This window comes from Portunus trituberculatus, chromosome 12, assembly GCF_017591435.1.
Source record: "Portunus trituberculatus isolate SZX2019 chromosome 12, ASM1759143v1, whole genome shotgun sequence".
Lineage (NCBI taxonomy): Eukaryota > Metazoa > Arthropoda > Malacostraca > Decapoda > Portunidae > Portunus > Portunus trituberculatus.
Genome location: NC_059266.1, coordinates 1060539 through 1083715, shown reverse-complemented (window position 1 = coordinate 1083715; position 23177 = coordinate 1060539). Strand labels below are relative to the sequence as shown.

The 23177-nt window shown below is 40.3% G+C and overlaps 2 protein-coding genes and 1 long non-coding RNA gene across 4 annotated transcripts in view; 1 reads left to right on the top strand and 2 right to left on the bottom strand.

The window, feature by feature from the left end:
* Window positions 1-147: 147 nt before the first annotated feature.
* Window positions 148-1780, bottom strand: LOC123502857. The gene is made up of 3 exons (XR_006674242.1): window positions 1720-1780; window positions 874-1067; window positions 148-734 (listed from the first exon to the last, which is right to left on the bottom strand). It is a non-coding gene; the product is annotated as an uncharacterized LOC123502857 (long non-coding RNA).
* Window positions 1781-10678: 8898 nt separating this feature from the next.
* The window catches only part of LOC123502769, an 18310-nt gene continuing 5811 nt past the window's right edge, over window positions 10679-23177 (bottom strand). Inside the window, exons 2-4 of one of the 2 annotated variants that reach the window (XM_045252020.1) lie at window positions 19981-20148; window positions 14971-15009; window positions 10679-10737 (exon numbers count right to left, since the gene is read on the bottom strand). In XM_045252020.1, the coding sequence (XP_045107955.1) occupies window positions 10689-10737; window positions 14971-15009; window positions 19981-20148 (256 nt within the window). In that variant the 3' untranslated portion in view covers window positions 10679-10688. Of the gene's footprint in view, window positions 10738-14970; window positions 15010-18996; window positions 19429-19980; window positions 20149-23177 lie in introns of those variants that run through there. The other variant, XM_045252019.1, reaches the window with a different exon arrangement.
* Window positions 14266-17865, top strand: LOC123502770 (dynein light chain roadblock-type 2-like). Its single transcript, XM_045252021.1, has 4 exons — window positions 14266-14345; window positions 15427-15505; window positions 17190-17357; window positions 17734-17865. The coding sequence occupies exons 1-4, from the start codon at window positions 14343-14345 to the stop codon at window positions 17775-17777; spliced, it is 294 nt and encodes a 97-aa protein (XP_045107956.1). The 5' UTR covers window positions 14266-14342; the 3' UTR covers window positions 17778-17865.

Below are 23177 nucleotides of genomic sequence, written 5' to 3'. Positions count from 1 at the left end.
TAAATACAACATTCACAATACTCAAGTGAGAGGCGAAGGAGAATGGAGGGAGGTGGGCAGGCAGCTCGACGCGGTGGTGATCCGAGTCTCTCTCTCGAGCTGGACAAGGGAACACACTAGGCGACACACCGGAGACATCTGGTAGGAAATATGAAAAACTAATAAGCCTATAACAGGACGCATTAATTAAGGGTGAAAATTGGATACTGGTATACATTTCACACGTGAAAGCAGAGGATTTACACAGGGAATAACACAATGCAAGGTATATAAAATAACACATGAAAACATATTAAACATATCAAATAGAACATATTAAATAGAAATATTTACCATTGAAAAGAAAAAGAGGTATACATGTACACTGTACACTGCTATCACTATGCACAAGTTGTCCATATCACTGTTTTCTGCTGGTGTAGATAAGGCATTGCAAAAAACCTTACCCACTAGCTACACATCTACAACTGTCTACAAAATCTACAAGTTTATCCACCCAATCTACAAATGGTCAATGAAATACACTACACCAGTGATGAAGATTTGTGGCCAACCTTCACAACTTCATTGCTGCGTTTCCAAGAATCACCCATTTCTTCCTCCTGCTCCGGACCTTTTGTTCCTTTGGCTACACCGGCAGTAGCAGCAGCGGCAGCAGTCTGGTGTCTGTTGTATGTCTTGCACGTTCACTCCGAACACTTCCTTCACTTCTTTGGTGTTAGTAGTACTGAATCCTGGAACAAGAGGTGGAACAATATTGAAATGGCGTCAACAGTAATAAGTCTTGAAAAAAAATAACAACAAAGAGTTCAAAACCTTTTTTAAATGAGACACGCGGAGATAAAAGTGTGATGTGCAAACCACAATACTCACATCACGGTCACTCAACACTTTATTCTGGGCTTGCTTCGCTGTAGTCACTCCTGTGGGAGGAATACAATGCCGTCCTGTTCAATGGTGCATGCAGCCGCTGGCTTCCTCTTCCCGTCCTGTGGTACACTGGCTGGGTTGCGGAAGCTTGCGTGGATGATAACACGTCGACGCATCTTCAGGAACCCGACAAACATCTGTACAGTGAACATGTTGCAGGTGAGATGAAAGGAAAGGTATGAAGTGTGAGTCGGCTAACTATACAGTATTGCAATATTCTCAGTATGTCAAGAACAATTTAGGAAGTGTTTAAAGTATGCTACAATCTCACCCACTACTTAATAACGCCATCTTTGCCACAGCACAGCCACAACACATCCACAGCATAGACACCACTATAGACACTCAATTTATAATGAAATCATCCCCACACACATCCAAGAGACCCCTAATACACATCAAAAGCTCTAAAAACACTCAAATCTAACCCAAAACACACTCAAAACACCATGCAACACCTCACAATGCTGGAATATACACCTAAGACTCACTAGAAACACCCAATAGGTACACACCAAAATACGTAACTTGAAACACTATAAACACCATGCAACACCTCAAAATGCCCCCAAAACACACTCAAAACATGCAGATACTCAAACACACCTCCACACCACACTCAAGGCACGTCAAATATACCTCTGTAAGAGACTTAAAACACACTAAAAGCACACGAAATACACCCAGAATATACTTATATCACCCACAAAACACACTTAAAACACTCCAAATATATCCCAGACCAACATTATGCATTATAAAGAACATTAAGATTAAAAGGACACTTACCTAAATATTCCACCTTAGCTCCTTCTCCTATTCCGCCTCTATTTCTCGTTTATTCTTCGTCCTCCTCCTTTATTTCTCCTTCTTCTTTCTTCTATTACTTCCGTCTTCACGTCTGAGCCTAGAAACACATCAAAACATTAGATATTAGGCAAAATATTGAGGAAATGGAGGGTGACAAGTATTGTGGCTTGGCTTCTCCTCTTCCTTCTCTCTCTCTTTCTCCTTCCTTTCCTCCTTAACCTCCCTTATTTCTCCTTTCTACTTCCTTCTGCTACTAATATCTACACACCTGACCCTAGCAACACACGAAAACACATCAAAACATTAGATATTAGGCAAAATATTGAGGAAATGGAGGGTGACTTAAGTATTGTGGCTTGGCTTCTCCTCTTCCTTCTCTCTCTCTTTCTCCTTCCCTTCCTCCTTAACCTCCCTTATTTCTCCTTTCTACTTCCTTCTGCTACTAATATCTACACACCTGACCCTAGCAACACACGAAAACACGTAGAAATCACCAGATATTAGGCAAAATATTGACGAACTGCGGGTTTGGAAAAGAGGCGCCAGCCTGGGGCTGTGGTCGTCACAGAGAACGGCGGAAGCGGGGATGACTCGGCTAAATTACGTAAATAATTTCATTTTAAAATGACTTTTCGAATAAACGAAGCCACGCCCGAATGCTTGTTATTTTATGACGTGATAAATACTAAAAATAGTTTTAAAAAAATCAAAACAACTCCAGCTTAACTAGTTTTTTTAAAATGCCTAAATTAAGTATGCTATATATAAAAAAACATTTAAACTTATAAATCTGCTAAAACACCATGCAAAGTCAAGCCATTTTCACTTGGCGAGTAATTTACCACATTTGAGGGAGTATGAGCTATCTTTTAAGGCATTCCACAGCGAGTTACACCGAGAAGCACAAACGTGAGCAAATAAAATAAAGAAAAATATGACGTTTTTTCAACACCTCCAAACACCATTTCAAAGTCCACATATTTCACTCAATAGATTGATTTCACGCTTAAAAGGACACCGGCGATCCTCTGATACCACAAAGGCCCACTTATACCTTCAAATAAAAACCAGAAAACTGGAAATGGAAAATTTTGACCGTTAAAAAGCCTTTAACATTCGCCATAAAACACCACTAAACGCCACATATTTACCCAACACAGGGCGGAACACACTTCAAACACAACGAAACATTTAAACAAACCATAAAACATACCATGGAAGCGTAATATTACCCTCAGGAAATATTTGAAAAAAGCATTCAACCCAGCAGGCTGCCTAGGGGGGAGGGTGATGGCTGGGGGACTTGGGTGGGAGGCGGCCCGGAGGCAACACTGGCGGCGGACCTCCATATTTAGCCTTTATCATCTTACCAAGCTAAAATTAAGCCACTCAGGGAACTATTGACCAGGGCATATGAAATGGTGCACTGGTGGCTTGCATTGTGACACATGTTTGGCTTACGGTACGTGAAGGAAGCAAATATAAGCGGGTATTATAGACGCCTTGCTCTTTTTAATGGTCGTTATACCTATCACATATTAATATTTACGTGCTAATTAAATTCTCATACGTAAAGAAAACCTAACAATAAGTGAATGGCCTTATAAGTACCTTTAATTGATGAAGATAAGGCAGTGTGGAGGTTGTGGTGAAGGCGTGCAATTGCACTGTTTGTCTTGCCGCATGGTGATAGGTGACTGGCACTGCTTGAAATCTATCGGTGATATAGCAACACATCACGTGTGTGTGTGTGTGTGTGTGTGTGTGATTGTCTTTTGAGTGTTCATGGCAGTGTGTGTGTGTGTGTGTGTGTGTGTGTGGTGTGTGTGGACAGTATAACCACTGCCAGCACCACCACCCTTACCGTCACCACGACTAGTAGACAACTGCCGCCCCATGGCCCATTCGTAGCAGGCGGTGTCTGTCAAAGGAGCAGGTGTGTACAAATGTTTATGTTAACTATCTCTTACAAAATCTCTTTTTAATGAGACACTATACTTGTATAAACACCACATAATGATTTGCTGGTTATTGTGACATCTTTCCTTCGCTATTGTGTCCAGCTATGGTTATTTGCCAAAGAAGGAAATATTAAAATTGTATCTTGTTGTGCAGCGATTGTTGGCATCTTCCGCGGGGCTTAAGAGGCAGACTACACTATTTCTCTCATTCTCTATTTCTATCGCCTGATTGTACGAGGATATCTGGCAATAAATAAGGGTGAAGTGGTGATAAGTAGAGGAATATGCACGTTTTCTTTTTCCATTCACATCCACCTTGTCAATCATACACGAATTTATTGACTTATCTATCTGCCTACCTATCTATCTACAGGCTTTTTCAGTAGCGTCACCGCAAGGCCAAACATGTTTGAGTTCACGCTGAACAGGACGGTGGTGAGGACACCGTCGGTGGTGCCAGACGACCGTGTCACTGTATGCCGCACAATATGTAAACGTAAATCTACATCTACAGTATACCCACTTCTATGGTCTAACATACGTCTTACTATTTAGTTTTCTTCGAAATGTAACTTCTTAATCTCAATCAATCTATCAGATGATAGTATACAACTGCGTGAGTGAGTCGGTGAAAAGGAAGAGAACACGAAAGAATAGAAAAAAAAAAAAATAAGAATATGACAAACTATCTTATCAAAACATAGCCAAGCACTTTTCAGAAGAGGATATTAGTTGACTTTGTGCAAGGTGAATACTATACAATATACAGGACTGAACATCGAGAGAAGACACTTGTTGTGGTTCACCAATAGACACCACATACTTAATGGTGTCATTTGTTTTAATGGAATGGTGCACATGGCTCGTTCTTGCACATTTCCCTCCCTATGTTCTCTCCTCTCTCCTTCACTCTCTATTCTCCCTCCTCCCATCATCTCACTTTCTCTTGGAAAAGTGCCGCCAGCCATGGGAAAGAGGAGATGGCGTTAGCGAGTGGTGAGGGAAGCGGCAAGGGCATGCATTCACTTTACACATTACTACTAGTATTTCCATGCAACTATATTGTGGCATCGTGTCACCTCACAAGCTGTGGCGCCATGCAACAAATTGTTCACTAATATCACTTCACTTGCAAACCAGATGTTGTTTTGCATCTCTTTCAACTGATATGAAAACAGGTCGATACATTATGCATTTTATTATATCAAGAGATATTGTGTTGCCATTACAAAAATACAGGAGCATCATTCACAAGATATCGTCATATCAATAGGTATGAAAAATAAATACAAGTAACAAAAACTGCACCACGTTACAAGTCATTGGCAAAAACTTAAATTAAGTATTGCATTGAAAGACTCACAGAACATCATCTTTGGAAACACGTAACAATACCTTTGTGCTTTACCCCAGAAAACAAAAAAGACACTTTTGTGGTCTATCTTGGAGACACACACACACACACACACACACACACACACACACACACAAGAAGGAACAGGTTGTTGTGACCACTACAGACAGAGCCATGTATGTGTACATCACACCTTGCAATAGTGTGAGTGACAACCACTACTACTACTACTACTACTACCCTTAAATACTAAAAATTGGTACTAATTACTGTCATGGCCTGGCAACACAGCCAGTATGCTCTTAAGAAGATGGCGTCTCCTAACAAGGAACGTTATCTTCATTCACTACGTGTTTCTCCATGGTGAACTCCAGCATGGAGTGAACACGTTGGTCATTTGGTTCTTAAGGCATAAACGATCATGATGGGTGACACGAATGATGAGTGACTCGTATCCCAAGAGGTTACTTTCCTCTCTTGGTCTACATATATACACTTATCTCTTTTAAATACGATATACATAGTTACACCCGAGTTCAAAGAGAAATTCACATTCGCATCTGACTTAAGGTCTAACCCAACTCGGACGTGCCAGAAATCAAAGGGGAAGGAATTTTAAACACGACTCAAAAATAGTACATATATTAAGCAAAGATAGCTTCACTAACAAGCACCATAATCACCAATGATATCCCATACAAGAGTAATAATCATAGGGAAACAGATCCACGATGGAGAGTAGAGAGTTATGCAGCTTAACATAACATAAATAATAGGATATCAAAGGGCCACCAGGGTCCATCTAGGTTATCCTGATCAGTCGCACAGCGACCTCGTCATCAGTACTTAAAGATACACTTACAAGTACACAATACATTATATACTAATTCTAAATATTTGGCCCATTAACAGGGCTAAGTCCTGCAGCGAAATCCTCTACAATTTGTGGTCCCCATACATGGGGATCATGTCTTGTTTAACTATAGTAAATTTCTTATAAAAACATCATGCAGTGCTATACATAATTATAAATCTAATCAATTTAAGTGCTTATCTAATCTGAAACATTGTCAAACAGTGCTATTTACAACCGTCTCTGGCAATGCATTCCAGAAGTCTACCACCCTATGACTAAAGAAATATTTTCTTATATCTAACCTGCAGCCTTGCTTTCTAAACTTCCTGCCATGATTTCTAGTCCTATTTCCCTCCTCTAAGGTAAAGAAAGATCTCACATCTATGTAGTTTGTATCTGAGAACATTTTAAATAACTCTATCATATCTCCTCTTATACATTTCTCAAATGAAAACATGTTTAATTCCTTTAATCTATCTCTATACTCCAGGCGCTTTAATGCTGGTATCATCCTAGTTGCTCTTCTCTGAACTGCTTCTAACATGTTGATATCCTGCCTATAGTGGGGTGACCAGGCCTGTATGCAATACTCTAAATGGGGCCTAACATAGAATTATATAAGCTACGCACCACTTCCTTACTTTTATAACTAACATTTCTATTTATAATACCCAAAATCCTATTTGCCCTATTTCTTGCTTCTAAACATTGCTTTGAAAATTTCATAGTCCTGTCTATCACTACTCCTAATCCTTTCCTTTCTACTGTCTAGCCAACATTATCTCATAGCTAAAGTTTGTGTTGTCTTTACCTAAATGCATAACCTGACACTTTTTAGAATTAAACTCCATCTGCCACCTGTCTGCCCATGCTATCAGCCTGTCCAGGTCTCGTTGTATTCTGTAATTGTCCTTTTCACCCTGTACTGCACATGCTATCTTAGTATCATCTGCAAACTTTGATACTAATTCCTATATCTAAATCATTAATGTACACCAAGAAAAGAAGAGGTCCTAGCACTGATCCTTGGGGTACCCCACTAACCACTTCCTTCCACTCAGACATTGCCCCATTTAATACTACTCTCTGTTTCCTATCAGAAAGCCATTCACTAATCCAATCAACTAACCTACCCCCTATCCCATGTAGTCTCAATTTGTACACTAGCCTCCTATGAGGTACCTTATCAAACGCCTTGAAAATCTAGATATATAACATCTATGCTATTTCCATCATCTAACTCCTTGGTAATATATTCTAAGATATCGAGCAAATTTGTAAGACAGGACCTCCCTGATCTAAAACCATGTTGGGTATCTCTAATTAATCTCTTCTCATTTAAATGCTCCCAAATACTATCCTTAATGATTTTCTCTAGTATCTTACATACTATACTAGTTAAACTGATCAGTCTATAATTATTCGCATCATCCTTCCTACCTTTTTTAAATATTGGTGTAACATTAGCTAACTTCCAGTCATGAGGTATCTCAGCAAACCTAAGTGATCTTTCAAAGATTAACAAAGTGCTTCAGAAATACTGTCTACATAAGTATCTGAAATGTAGCTCATCAGGACCACTAGCTTTCCTATCGTCTAGTTCAAGAATAAATTTCCTAATAATTGGTTTTATATCAATATTTTCAAACCTCTTAAACTACTCGTGCACTGTTTGTAACAGGATTTCCTATTCTTTCCTAGTAAATACTGAAGAAAATTGTTCATTCAATAATTCTACTATGTCTTCATTTTGATCTACTACTACACTATCTTTTCTGAATGGTCCAATCCTATCCTTATTTCATCACTGACCTTGTAATAACTATATAATTTTTGGGATCATCTCCCAGCTCTAGCTAGTTTTATCTCTGCCTGCCTTTTACTTTTTTTATAACCTTACTCAAATCATCTCTGAGTCTGTACCTAATTAAATCTACATCTTCCCACTTTTCTGCAACTCTCTGTATGCCTCTTCTTCTCTCTGATCTGGCTACCTATCTCATGAGTCCACCATAATGGCTTCCTGTTTCTCTGCCTTATATCTTTGTAAGGGATACACTGCATCACTATACCCTTTACTACAACCTTAAAAATATCCCACATTTCCTGTGCAGTTTTATTTCCAAAACTATCTTCCCAGTTTACCTCTCCTAATAACTGACGTAACCTACCATAATTGCCTTTCTGATAGTTTGGGACTCTAGTCTTATTCACTATATTATCCCTACTGGAATTAATGATAAATCTAATTATATGATGGTCACTGTTTGCAAAGTCTCTCCTACCTCAACTTCCTTTAAACAATGCTCAATATTTGTTAGTACTATGTCTAAAACCTTCCTCCCCCTAGTAGGTTTATCTACCATCTGCACTAACTTTACATAAACTTATTTTCACTAGCATCTCCTACCATCCTCTCCCAGTTTACTGACTTAAGATTAAAATCCCGTAAGATAATTGTCTGACTAGACACCCCTATTTATCTCATCTACCATAAGGTTGTCTACATCTGCTGACTGGTTAGGTGGTCTATAAAAAGCTCCTACTCTAATAACCTTACTTTTGTTTACTCTAACATCCAGCCATAAGGACTCTACTCTGTTATCTACCTTAATACCATTAACCTGACTGGAAATGAAGGATTTTTTTACATAAATAACTACTCCTCCACCTATCCTACCAATTCTGTGGTGTAAATACATAATGTATCCATCTACTTCATATTCTTTCCTATTTTCCCTAAACTTTTCCTCATTTACCCATGCCTCTGTGACACATACAACATCTAAGTCCTCCTCAACTAGATAACTCGTCCTTCTTGTTCCTAAGACTCCTGGCATTTATATAAAAACATTTAAGTCCTGCTACCTTCCTAGATGATGTCTCCTTATTTGGAATCAATCTTATTCTCTCCTATTTGCACCTGGAAATCTTTCCTAATCTTTTCACTATCTCTGTTTATCTCTGTTTATCTAATTTATGTACAGCATCTTTCTTCTGGAATGCAGCACCTCATACACTTCACTCACCAGTATGCCACACTACACGTATCATTACCCCACAAGCGAACAAACATAAGAGAAAATATCCCATGACACCGTGACACGGGGAAATGATTCCGACACTGTTGTACGTGGAGGAGGTTGACTTACCACTCCGTTACACGAGGGAAATGTACACTGAACCAAAAATAACCACGCTTTTAAGGTTTATCAGGAGAGTGGGTAAAAACGGGAAATCCACAGACATTAAATGCAGTACGGAAGGTAGCGTCATAAACGTGGGCGAAAGCTAGCTCGAACACCCTACAGACAGATACACCACAACACCTCACCACAGCACTTGGCAAAACACCTTTGAAATACACTCTCCCTTTACAAACACAGAGGCGTGATGAAAATAAATACAATGTTCATAATACTCAAGTGAGAGGGGAAGTACAATGAAGGGAGGAAGGCAGGCAGCTCGACGCGGTGGTGATCCGAGTCTCTCTCTCTCTCTCTCTCTCTCGAGCGGGACAAGGGAATGCACTAGGCGACACACCCGAGACATCTGGTAGGAAATATGAAAAACTAATTAGCCTATAACAGGACGCATTAATTAAGAGTGAAAATTGGATACTGGTATACATTTCACACGTGAAAGCAGAGGATTTACACAGGGAATAGCAGAATGCAAGGTATATAAAATAACACATGAAAACATATTAAACATATCAAATAGAACATATTAAATAGAAATATTTACCATTGAAAAGAAAAAGAGGTATACATGTACACTGTACACTGCTATCACTATGCTATGCACAAGTTGTCCATATCACTGTTTTCTGCTGGTGTAGATAAGGCATTGCAAAAAACCTTACCCACTAGCTACACATCTACAACTGTCTACAAAATTTACAAGTTTATCCACCCAATCCGGTGGCCGCTGGCTTCCTCCTCCCGTCCTGTGATACACTGCCTGGGTTGGGGAAGCTTGCGTGGATGATAACACGTCGACGCATCTTCAGGAACCCGACAAACATCTGTACAGTGAACATGTTGCAGGTGAGATGAAAGGAAAGGTATGAAGTGTGAGTCGGTTAACTATACAGTATTGCAATATTCTCAGTGTGTCAAGAACAATTTAGGAAGTGTTTAAAGTATGCTACAATCTCACCCACTATTTAATAACGCCATATTTGCCACAGCACAGCCACAACACATCCACAGCATAGACACCACTATAGACACTCAATTTATAATTAAATCATCCCCACACACATCCAAGAGACCCCTAATACACATCAAAACCTCTTAAAACACTCAAATCTAACCCAAAACACACCCAAAACACCATGCAACACCTCACAATGCTGGAATATACACCAAAGACGCACCAGAAACACCCAATAGGTACACACCAAAATACGTAACTTGAAACACTATAAACACCATGCAACACCTCAAAATGCCCCCAAAGCACTCAAAAAATGCAGATACTCAAACACACCACACCACACTCAAGACACGTCAAATACACCTGTGTAAGAGACTAAAAGCACACGAAATACATCCAGAATATACTTATATCACCCACAAAACACACTTAAAACACGCCAAATATACCCCAGACCAACATTATGCATTATAAAGAACGTTAGGATTAAAAGGCACACTTACCTAAATATTCCACCTTAGCTCCTTCTCCTATTCCGCCTCTATTTCTCGTTTATTCTTCATCCTCCTCCTTTATTTCTCCTTCTTCTTTCTTCTATTACTTCCGTCCTCCTCCTTTATTTCTCCTTCTTCTTTCTTCTATTACTTCCGTCTTCACGTCTGAGCCTGGAAACACATCAAAACATTAGATATTAGGCAAAATATTGAGGAAATGGAGGGTGACAAGTATTGTGGCTTGGCTTCTCTCTCCTTCTCTCTCTCTCTCCTTCCTTTCCTCCTTAACCTCCCTTATTTCTCCTTTCTACTTCCTTCTGCTACTAATATCTACACACCTGACCCTAGCAACACACGAAAACACATCAAAACATTAGATATTAGGCAAAATATTGAGGAAATGGAGGGTGACTTAAGTATTGTGGCTTGGCTTCTCCTCTTCCTTCTCTCTCTCTTTCTCCTTCCTTTCCTCCTTAACCTCCCTTATTTCTCCTTTCTACTTCCTTCTGCTACTAATATCTACACACCTGACCCTAGCAACACACGAAAACACGTAGAAATCACCAGATATTAGGCAAAATATTGACGAACTGCGGGTTTGGAAAAGAGGCGCCAGCCTGGGGCTGTTGGTCTGTCGTCACAGAGAACGGCGAGCGGGGGTGACTCGGCTAAATTACGTAAATAATTTCATTTTAAAAATGACTTTTCGAATAAACGAAGCCACGCCCGAATGCTTGTTATTTTATGACGTGATAAATACTAAAAATAGTTTTAAAAATATCAAAACAACTCCAGCTTAACTAGTTTTTAAAAATGCCTAAATTAAGTATGCTAAATATAAAAAAACATTTAAACTTATAAATCTGCTAAAACACCATGCAAAGTCAAGCCATTTTCACTTGGCGAGTAATTTACCACATTTGAGGGAGTATGAGCTATCTTTTAAGGCATTCCACAGCGAGTTACACCGAGAAGCACAAACGTGAGCAAATAAAATAAAGAAAAATATGACGTTTTTTCAACACCTCCAAACACCATTTCAAAGTCCACATATTTCACTCAATAGATTGATTTCACGCTTAAAAGGACACCGGCGATCCTCTGATACCACAAAGGCCCACTTATACCTTCAAATAAAAACCAGAAAACTGGAAATGGAAAATTTTGACCGTTAAAAAGCCTTTAACATTCGCCATAAAACACCACTAAACGCCACATATTTACCCAACACAGGGGCGGAACACACTTCAAACACAACGAAACATTTAAACAAACCATAAAAACATACCATGGAAGCGTAATATTACCCTCAGGAAATATTTGAAAAAAGCATTCAACCCAGCAGGCTGCCTAGGGGGGAGGGTGATGGCTGGGGGACTTGGGTGGGAGGCGGCCCGGAGGCAACACTGGCGGCGGGACCTCCATATTTAGCCTTTATCATCTTACCAAGCTAAAATTAAGCCACTCAGGGAACTATTGACCAGGGCATATGAAATGGTGCACTGGTGGCTTGCATTGTGACACATGTTTGGCTTACGGTAAGTGAAGGAAGCAAATATCAGCGGGTATTATAGACGCCTTGCTCTTTTTGTTCGTTATACCTATCACATATTAATATTTACGTGCTAATTAAACTCTCATACGTAAAGAAAACCTAACAATAAGTGAATGGCCTTATAAGTACCTTTAATTGATGAAGATAAGGCAGTGTGGAGGTTGTGGTGAAGGCGTGCAATTGCACCGCTTGTCTTGCCGCATGGTGATAGGTGATTGGCACTGCTTGAAATCTATCGGTGATATAGCAACACATCACGTGTGTGTGTGTGTGATTGTCTTTTGAGTGTTCATGGCAGTGTGTGTGTGTGTGTGTGTGTGTGTATGGGACAGTATAACCACTGCCAGCACCACCACCCTTACCGTCACCACGACTAGTAGACAACTGCCGCCCCATGGCCCATTCGTAGCAGGCGGTGTCTGTCAAAGGAGCAGGTGTGTACAAATGTTTATGTTAACTATCTCTTACAAAATCTCTTTTTAATGAGACACTATACTTGTATAAACACCACATAATGATTTGCTGGTTATTGTGACATCTTTCCCTTCGCTATTGTGTCCAGCTATGGTTATTTGCCAAAGCAGGAAATATTAAAATTGTATCTTGTTGTGCAGCGATTGTTGGCATCTCCCGCGGGGCTTAAGAGGGAGACTACACTATTTCTCTCATTCTCTATTTCTATCGCCTGATTGTACGAGGATTTCTGGCAATAAATAAGGGTGAAGTGGTGATAAGTAGAGGAATATACACGTTTTCTTTTTCCATTCACATCCACCTTGTCAATTATACACGAATTTATCTGCCTAATCTATCTATCTACAGGCGTTTTCAGTAGCGTCACCGCAAGGCCAAACATGTTTGAGTTCACGCTAAACAGGACGGTGGTGAGGACACCGTCGGTGGTGCCAGACGACCGTGTCACTGTGATTTCAATCCCTGGGGGAAGTTATGGTACCTACACCCGAGTCGCGTGAGCCAGCGCTGTGATCAAGACGTAAACACAGCAGGATGGTGGAAGAGTTTGGAGATTTATTCCTTGATGGGGAGTATTTTAGATCAGCAGTTTCACCATTTGTATATACCGAGGGCCGAGCAGCGCAATACTCATAAAAAAACAATAGGTCTTCAGTCCTTAGAAGTGGTTTGATCGTTTGATCTACGCGGGTTTGTTTTGAAGGTGTTCCATTGATGATGTATGGCTGCGACGTCATCATCCCACCGGGACAGGGAGCCTCCCAGCCGCCGTCCCTTCCTTTGTCTACATGCATGGCTCTCATTATGTACTATAACTTACTGTGTTATATCGCGTGTGTGTGTGTGTGTGTGTTTTGTCATATGTTATATATATATATATATATATATATATATATATATATATATATATATATATATATATATATATATATGTGTGTGTGTGTGTGTGTGTGTGTGTGTGTGTGTGTGTGTGTGTGTGTTTCTGTCATGTTGTACAGTGTGTGTGTGTGTGTGTGTTTCTGTCATATGTTGTACAGTGTGTGTGTGTGTGTGTGTTTCTGTCATATGTTGTACAGTGTGTGTGTGTGTGTGTGTGTGTGTGTGTGTGTGTGTGTGTGTGTGTGTGTGTGTGTGTGTGTGTGTGTGTGTGTGTTTCTGTCATTTGTTGTACAGTGTGTGTGTGGGGGGGGGGGCACAAGATGGAGAAACACTTTTGAGAACAAGGCCAGCCATCTCTCTGGCCTTTAAAAATAGTGTTCGTCAATTGATTAACGCGGACATTGTTCTCGTGAGGACGTTGAGCGATGGGAAGGATTTTGCACCCTCCTTGCCAAATTACTCTTGGATATACCTAAATTATTCCCGAGAGAACTCTTGACGAGGGAGTGGTTGGGCACGACACTATACATGTATCCCGAGAATCCATCTGGCCTAGTAGTCAAAGTAACCTAATTATATTAATTTTGCGAGTACTGACGGCGGATCTCTCCTAGCGTCTACTTGTTGCCATGGTTACGCCACTCCGTTCTCTTCAATACTGGAACAAGATATGCCTATTTTCTCCCTCTACAAGCTACATAGAGGAACAATAAGCCTTTTATCCAAATTCAAAAATCCTTAAGTACCTGTACACCTCATCATGTACCTACACTCTCTTTGGAAGGCTTAAAACAGAGATATCTGCAGAACCGTCCCCTATACGAGACTCACTATCGGGACAGGCGGTGACAGCTGATCACAGGTAAACATGGTAAGTGACTCATTCTCATATTTCTAATTTCTTCTCACCCCCAGCGCCTTCCATATGCTCCACACTCTCACATACTCTCCCTTGTATCGCAGTTGTTTATTTTATACTCTAAAAAGTGGAATATTTTAAGTAGAACGTGGGTTGGCTGGTGAATGCCACTTCCTTAACCACGGAATGAAAAGGGGAGGCTGACGTGACGGATTTATTAACTGTTTTGTATGCAGTCTCTCTCTCTCTCTCTCTCTCTCTCTCTCTCTCTCTCTCTCTCTCTCTCTCTCTCTCTCTCTCTCTCTCTCTCTCTCTCTCTCTCTCTCTCTGCTGTCACGCCCACTCCCACGCATTTATCAAGGGAGTGCAAGACCTGCCCTGATACCACTGCCCCTTCACCACTAACACCACCACAGCCCTTAATGGTTTTTTTTTTATTTTACTTTCCTGACTGCTTAGCCATAACAATAAGGGATCGTCAACCTCGACCATTGAATTATGGATTTTATCTTTCAATTTGCTAGTGACAGAGTATGTGAACCAGTACTGCAGGCCTTACCTCTCTCAACCATTTGAAGAAGAGACAACAAAGACCTCACATGCAAAACAGGAAGAAGAAAAATATGTACCTACTTACTTTTCAGCAGGAGTCACAGGATTCCTCAAGATCTTGTACCTGAGAAAGAGAAGACAAGTGTTTATTTAATCTAATTTGCTTCTCATTTAGACCTTTGATAATTCTGAAAATGTACTAGAAAATTAATGTCACCAATGTAAATATTGTAATGTAAAATTCACACGTTTCTGAGTGGTAATTGTCATGTGCGATTAGATTACATTTTTGTTTATGTAAGAGAAGAAATCTGGCCAAGAGAAACAAAAACGACTTAACAAAAAGATCCACGTAAATGTCAATCGCCGAGCAGGTCCAAGAGAGTTAGCCAAAAGAATGAGATAAATGTCTTGAAACTTCCCTTTTCAATGAGTTCAGGTCTTAGGAGGAAGGAAATACAGAATCAGATAAGAGATGCCTGTCATTATATGCTTATTTAATGTTTTCTGGTATTTACAACTTTACATTTTTTATTTCCAGTCAGCAGAGGTTGAAGAAACCCTCAAGAGGATCCAGTCCCACAAGGGTGTGGTGGGAGTCATTGTGGTCAACTCAGAAGGTACAGCTGCTCTACAGTGGTGCTGACACTATCACCACTGCATCATTACCATCTTCATCACCATTTTGTTCAGTGTCCTTATGTTCTTTTCATGTTGGATGGTTTGCGAGTCTCTCTGATTTTTACAATTAACCCCTTCAGTACTGGGATGCATTTTTACCTTGAGTTTTGGGGTGTGATTAGACAATTTTATTTACATTAAGAAAGATCTATGGAAGTCAGAAGATTAATGGCCAGAGTCTTCACTATTTTAATCCCCATGTAAGTTTCTGAAGCTGTGCAAAATCACCAAATAGTAAGCAGAATGAATATGAAAATATGTCCTGGTACTGAAGGGGAGTTAATGATTATCTCTTCTCTAATGTTTATCTTTTATATCTTCTTACCCACACTGTCCTTAATTCTTCATTGGTCATCTCACTCATCCTTCCAATGACCTTCAGCTCTAATGCTTTTCTGAGTCAAGTTCCTGCTGTACATATCTTCCTTACTACCTATTCATCAAAATTGTTACTATCACCTATATTAGAATTATCCTCATTTGTTGATTCATAGAAAGTCAAAAAGATCTTACAAATGAATACGGTAATAGTTTTGGTTGTAATATGTTTTAGTATGCGTCTCAAAGCAAGATTGGAATCCTAGACCAGGTAGTCAGTGAGAGCATCAGAGTGGCAGTTTGTAATATGTTCATGTGTTCTCAAGAAGTAAAAATTGACTCTTGAGACATAGAATTTTGGTTATAGGTTAACCTATGGCAGTTGTAATTCTGTGGGCCAATCTTGTGTATGTGTGTATGTTTTTGGAGGCTCAATCTTGTGCATGTGTGTATGTTTTTGGAGGCTTAATCTTGTGTATGTGTGTATGTTTTTGGAGGCTTTCCCACCAAAAGCACCCTGGAAATTATTGTAATGCTCACTGACAAAGTGTATTAGTTATAGAAGAACCAGTGACAGCATGAGTTATGTGGGCCAGTTAAGTGTATAAGTGTGTGTTTTCAGGCATCGCCATCAATAGCACCCTGGAAATTATTGTTACACTCATTGACATAATAGTGAAAATTATTGTAAAACAGTCACTGACATTGTTCAGTAGTACCATGTTGCATCCCTTTCTATCTTTTATCACTATTTTCATGCTAACTGCTTTATTGATCTTGCTAACTGCATACCTCTCCTCCTCCTGCAGTCCCACTCCACAAGGCTTTCTTCTTCCTCTCATCCCTATTCTGTCCAACCCTCTAATACAAGAGTTAGCCAGTATTCTCAATCATTCATACCTTTCACTGGTAAACTCCAGAACTCCCCGTCTCTGGATTTCCATCTTCCTACGATTTAGCTTCCTTTAAGAGAGAAAGGTGTCGAGACATTTGTCCCTGAATTTTGACTAATTCTTTTGAATCTTTTATGGAGACTACAATTCCTGAAGGCTTTTATTATTTTTTTTTCTAATATTCATTTTTGCCCTTGGTAGTTCTCCCTCTTACATAAAAAAAAAAAAAAACAGCATCAGTAATAGTAAGAGTTGTGACCAGGTCAGGTGCAAAAGATTATATGTTTGCAGGGAATCATTGGAACATCCACAGACATAATCATAGTTACAGAAGCACTAGTGACAAATTGAGAAGCACTAGTGACAATGAGTTATATTGCTCAGTCAGATGTACAAGTGTGTGTGTTTGCAGGCATCCCCATCAAGAGCACGCTGGACAACCCCACCACTATCCAGTACACCGGCCTCATCAGCGGACTCACGGACAAGGCGCGCAGTGTGGTGAGGGACCTTGACCCCACCAACGACCTCACATTCCTGCGCGTCCGCTCCAAGAAGCACGAGATAATGATTGCTCCAGGTCAGTAAAAGTGTGTGTGTGTGTGTGTGTGTGTGTGTGTGTGTGTGTGTGTGTGTGTGTGTGTGTGTGTGTGTGTGTGTGTGTGTGTGTGTGTGTGTGTTAGGTTAGGTTAGGTTAGGTTAGGCTAGGCTAGGCTAGGCTAGGCCCACCAGTAACCTTACATTCTTACATGTACTGTACAATCCAAGAAGCACAAAATTATGATTGCTCCAGATAAGTAATGTGTGTGTGTGTATGCATGTGTTTGATAATAATAATAATAATGATAATAATAGATGCTTTATTAGTAAGACAGTAAGAATGTGTGTGTGTATGTGTGTTAGACCAAATCCACATAACATTCCCTCATAAGACGCCTCACTGTTCTCCCCCACAGACAAGGAGTACATGCTGATCGTCGTGCAGAACACCAATGAATAGCAACAGCCAAGCATTCCTTCTCACCGCCCCCATGTGTGTCCACCCTGTACTCCCTTAAGGTGATTCTAAAATAAATAGTTATCATGTACATCAGTATTTCTGCCCAGTGTGCTTTGTGAGGGTGACCTGCCGCTGTGCACACTCACTACTCAGATGCTTCAGTGTCACTATTGACCCTATGGCTGCTGTGTTGTCCTTTAACATTGTAAGCACTTTAAGCATTGTTTGCATTGGTATACCAGAAAGGAATATGTTAATTCTGTCTTCATTTTAGTCTATCATAGGAATAAAATATATAGTTAATGGTAAATAACTACAGGAATTATTGTTTAGGAGTGAATGGTTAAGCTAGTCTTTGTAAATTACACATACATTTATTCTAAAGTTTAAAGGACCAATGGATCATGAGTGCAATCACAATGGAGTGGTCATAATTTACTACTGTAAGAATTTAAAGTTACATATTTAAGGAATAATGAATGTGCAAATGTATGGAAGTTAGTCTCTGACAGGAAGAGGAAAGCTTGAGACATGAGTGAGGGATGCGGGCCAGAACATTCCAATGAGTGATGAGATTCAGGACTGCATTCCCAAAACCTTTCAGCATCTTATCTGCACAACCTCAGATGCTGCAGTGGGAGTTGTTCAGGTTTTCAGGATGGTTGGTGATTGTAGTGGTAGGTTAAGAAGTGTCTGCACCATGAGTGAGAATCAAACACCTTGACCTGATGCGAAAACAAACCATTTCAAAGTGTGTGTGTGTGTCAGGTTGATTAGAAATATTGTTACTTAAATCAGGTTGCACATTGGTGGTCAAAATTAATGCTTATTGGTAAACTATAAAGAACATGGTGACACTGACAAGAATAAACAGAGATGTATTAACACTACAGTTTCAGAACTTACATAACAAGATCAGTAAATATTTTGAACTTTATGTAATTAAGAACCATTATTAGAGGATTCACCACTAAGTTAATTCTGTCGCTAACATGTACTCCTTATACTTGTACGTTTATGGTTCACTTATTTCTGAAAGCCAAGCTGCGCTATCATGCCGACACAAGGAGTCCAGGCGTGTGGTGCTGTGATGTACAGGTTGGTGCACCACATTAAAACTGATTACTTCTTTACTACATAGTTTTTCTTTGTCATACACTCTTTATTGATGTATTCTGATGTGTGGTGTGCCTGTAATGATTATGGAAAAATTACTGAGCCTATAGCTTGTGTGTAGGAAGAGCTGAGTTGACAGAAGAGCAGAGAAATGAAAGTTTAATTATACAAGTAAACAGTAAATCTATCAGTCTTTATATCTATTAACATGAACTGAAGCTGCTTTAGATATAAGAGAGATTTGAGGGCATCAGATAGCTTCGGATTGTTGAGTTGCTAGTAGTGAAGCTGCTTTGTGCATGAGAGTAGAAGGCACCAGATCACTGAAGGCTGTTGGCTACTGAGAGTGAAGTTATCTGGGGCACTGTTGATGGTAAACGTTACTCAGGTGATGGTGAGGTTCCTGAGTGTCTCAAAGTAGAGGAAGACACTGTGGGGGCAGGAGCTGTAATGAGAGGCACATGCAGCATCCTTTCTGTGTCCTAGACCCTTGGCAGCGAGGTACAGCTGGCCCTCTGTCTCCAGAGTGTGAGGTCTGCATGGCCACAAAGCACACAGGACCAGCAAAAGCAAGGATAAAGTAAATTAGATGAACACTGTCAATGCTGTGCCTTCTGAAGTTTGAGAATAATCTGTTGCAAGCTTAGGGTATAATTTTAAAAGGTACTACTAAGATATAAAAGAACGAATTGGGTAGTTTGCACATGCTGATGTCAGTGCTTTACTTTTGGTCAGTGATCTTGTGCTGTGTTACTCAAACGTAGTCATTAGCAGTGAAAGGAAATGAGTCTGGTGGTGAGCCAAGTTTAATACAGACCCTCGAAGTGATCTCACATTGGAAGTAATGGGCATGAACACATCAGAACCATTCTTGACATCAGTCATGAAGGATGTTATTATAATTTTCTGAGAGTTCTCATCAACTACTATGAGTTTATTTTACCACTTGAATACAAACTTCTTTTAGTCAAAATTCTAATTATCCCTTTTATTCAGTACTTAAAATGCTCAAAAATTATAACCAATATAAGCACCATCACCACCACCACCACCATCACCACCAGGATAGCATGACAGCAGCACTCACGTGAACAATGCAGTCAGGACTTTTCCCGCCACAGTGCTATGCCCCAGCCGTCTTTGCTGCAGCTCACAGATGAACCTGAGGACACACGCCCGTCCATCCAGACCAAACTGTGTGTGTAGTTTCTGTGCCACTGCCTCATACACCCCTACCTGCTCCTCTGCCAGGCTCCTGCAACATCAACCACCAACACTACTGAGTCAGCAGCCAATGAGAACAGAATCAAGGTGACATGGTTATCATCAAAGGTAGTGAAGGAACAGCTGTAAAGGGAGGAAGAAGAGATAAGCCCACACTGACCTGCCTGCTACTTTGGCATCAACATAATTCTGCAGCAGGAGGCCGACAGTCATTGCCATTGAAAAGGATCTCAGCAAGACTGGCTCAGAGTCGCAGTGTTTTGGAGGACCCACAAATGGAAAACCAATGGCGTTCCTCACATACAAGTAGGGCTCGGCAACATTGAGGGGACTCACCGCCATGTTCAGACCACCACAGGAGACTTTGTGCTATGCCTACCAGTGCACAAGCTAGACAGACACACTCACCCAAATCTCACTCTTTCCTTCCTCCAATACTGGATATTCACCAGATGCTTTTTTTTGTATTAAAGCTCTCCTAGTTGAATTTCTTTTGAAACAATGTTATTATAGGTTATTATCACTGACTCTGTTAAGTAAAGTAAAGACAGTGTGAAACTTGAGGAGTGTGAGTAGTGGACTGTGTCAGCGATCACAGGAATTGTAGCAGAGCCATAGACAGGAAGGAGGAGGTCAGGGTGTGGTAGTCTTCAGGAGCTTTTCCCGCAGCACCTTGGTCTTTATATACTGCTGTGATGAAGGAGAGAGATGCTAGGGTGCAATGAACTCAGTTCATTGTTCTGAATATTATTTGTATTGTTACATACATTATAACATCATTTGTATTCCCACACAACTGTGGAAGGAGGTGAATCTGTTATCAGATGGGAAAGCAATCAGCAAACTCTAGCCTCCAGTCTTGCACTGATGTGTGATGCATGAGGAACCAGTCATGCATATGTATCTTGACAATTTTCAGGTGATTCAGGCCTGATGGGTGCAGCTCTCAAAGGCAGCCTTTTCTTCCTTCACCTCCTGTCCACAAAGCCTTGAATGTGATGGCACTATGCCACACCTCTTTGCTAAAGCATCTTCAAGTAAAACTCACTTCCCTCTCTCTCTCTCTCTCTCTCTCTCTCTCTCTCTCTCTCTCTCTCTCTCTCTCTCTCTCTCTCTCTCTCCTGAGTCTACTGAGGCCACAAGACACACTATGCATCATCTGATTTTTCATCAAATTAGTCACTGGAAATATGCATAAGTTTTCAGAATGTAATTGTGTTGGCTGTGAACTCTGCAAAAAGAGGATAAGCAAGCAGTGTGTGAAGGGAAGACTAAATGGATGCATGGCAGGAGGAAGGGTGATGAGATCTGCCGCCACGCCCATCATTATCCTTTCTCTCCAATAGGTCAGGCGTTCTGGCTGCATGTAGGCAGTATTCATATATTAACCCAGTCTGATCAGATAATGACAGCTGAAAAAATTAATTGGATTGGGAAGGTGTCTTTAAATGAGGACCTGGTGGGGATAGTACTTGTGTGGCAGACACATGGTGAGAGGGTGTCACAAGAGAGGAGAGCAGCAGCCGTGGCAGGGGGGCGGGACTGGAATAAGACTCCTGACATGACTCGCTGCTCAGTTAACATTTATGGGCATCAGATAACATCAACTCTTGATATTCTTTTTATGATATCTTGGCCATTGGAAGCTGCTATCTGACACACACACACACACACACAGATAACATCAGCAATCAACATATTCTTATATATAAACCGTTACAACAACAACAACAATAGGGACCAACAAGACAAGATTAGGTATAATGAAGATTTTTTTTTTTCCAAACAGATCAGCAGAGCAGCGAGATGCATTATAAGAGGAAGCAGTGTGTGAGACAATACACAAAATCTTAAACAAAAAGGGAAAAACCACTAACCAAGTAAAAATTAATTTGATTGATGGTCTGAGTTAGTTTATAGCGCAAGTGAAACTGAAAACTGGACAATAAAACTTTGATTCAGTCTTGCACAAATAAAAAAAAAAAAACAGATACAGCACATATACTCTGAAGTGTGGCAGCCTCCTACTCCTCCTCCTCCACCCGCCCCCGTACATTCACTAATTAGATGAGGCTAAGGTGAGTGTAGAGTCATTAACTTCATTATTCTCGTTATTGATCCCTCCATTTTATACATCATGCTTATAAAGAGAAAATAAATAAACTAGAACACCATATCTTTGTCCAGAAAATGAATAGGCTAAGAATTCTGCGCCTGTCCAGCTAATGCCACACGATGAAAATAACATTTTTCTATCTTTATTTACATCCTTGGTCGACTTTTTCACGTATACAAAAATATATACAAGACAAAAAAAAAAATACTCAAGAAATTAAAGAAAAGATTACAACCCAGAGAGAGAGAGAGAGAGAGAGAGAGAGAGAGAGGAGAATGAGGTCTACATTGTCTCAAGGCGCTTCCTCGTGTTATAAAAGCACAGCGCTTTATAAATATTTGACCCTGGGCCGCTTTAAGAGATTTGGAAGTGATTCTGTCCCTCTCTCCCTCCTTCCCTCTTTCCCTCCTCCCTTCCTCCTACACAGGTGATAAAATGTACTAATTGTCTAAGAATGTTTGTGAAGCGAAGGTGTATGTATAATTAAAGGTGTGTGTGTGTGTGTGTGTGTGTGAAGTTGTAACAGCATTTTTTTTTCTTTTCTTTTTTTTTCTTTCGTTTCATATTCATTTTGTTTATTCATTTGTATCTCTATATTACTGTTTATTTATTTACTTTTGTATTTTTACGCGTGTTTACTTCAAACTTAACGAAAACAAGAACAACAAAACTCTCTCTCTCTCTCTCTCTCTCTCTCAGCCGGACTACAGCTAAGCATATCCCTACGAGGCCGTGCTATTGTTAGTTTCCCCTCTCCCCATCCCCCTTCCCATTCTCCCCTCACCCCTCCCCTTCCTCCCCTCACCCCTACCCATCCCCAAATCCCCTTGTCTCCCCACTCTTCCCTCTCCCCCTCCTCACCCTTCCCCTCACCCCTTAGTCAATCGTTACATTCCCTCCCCCTTATCTTCCCCTCCATCTTCTGCATCACTTTCCTCCTCCTC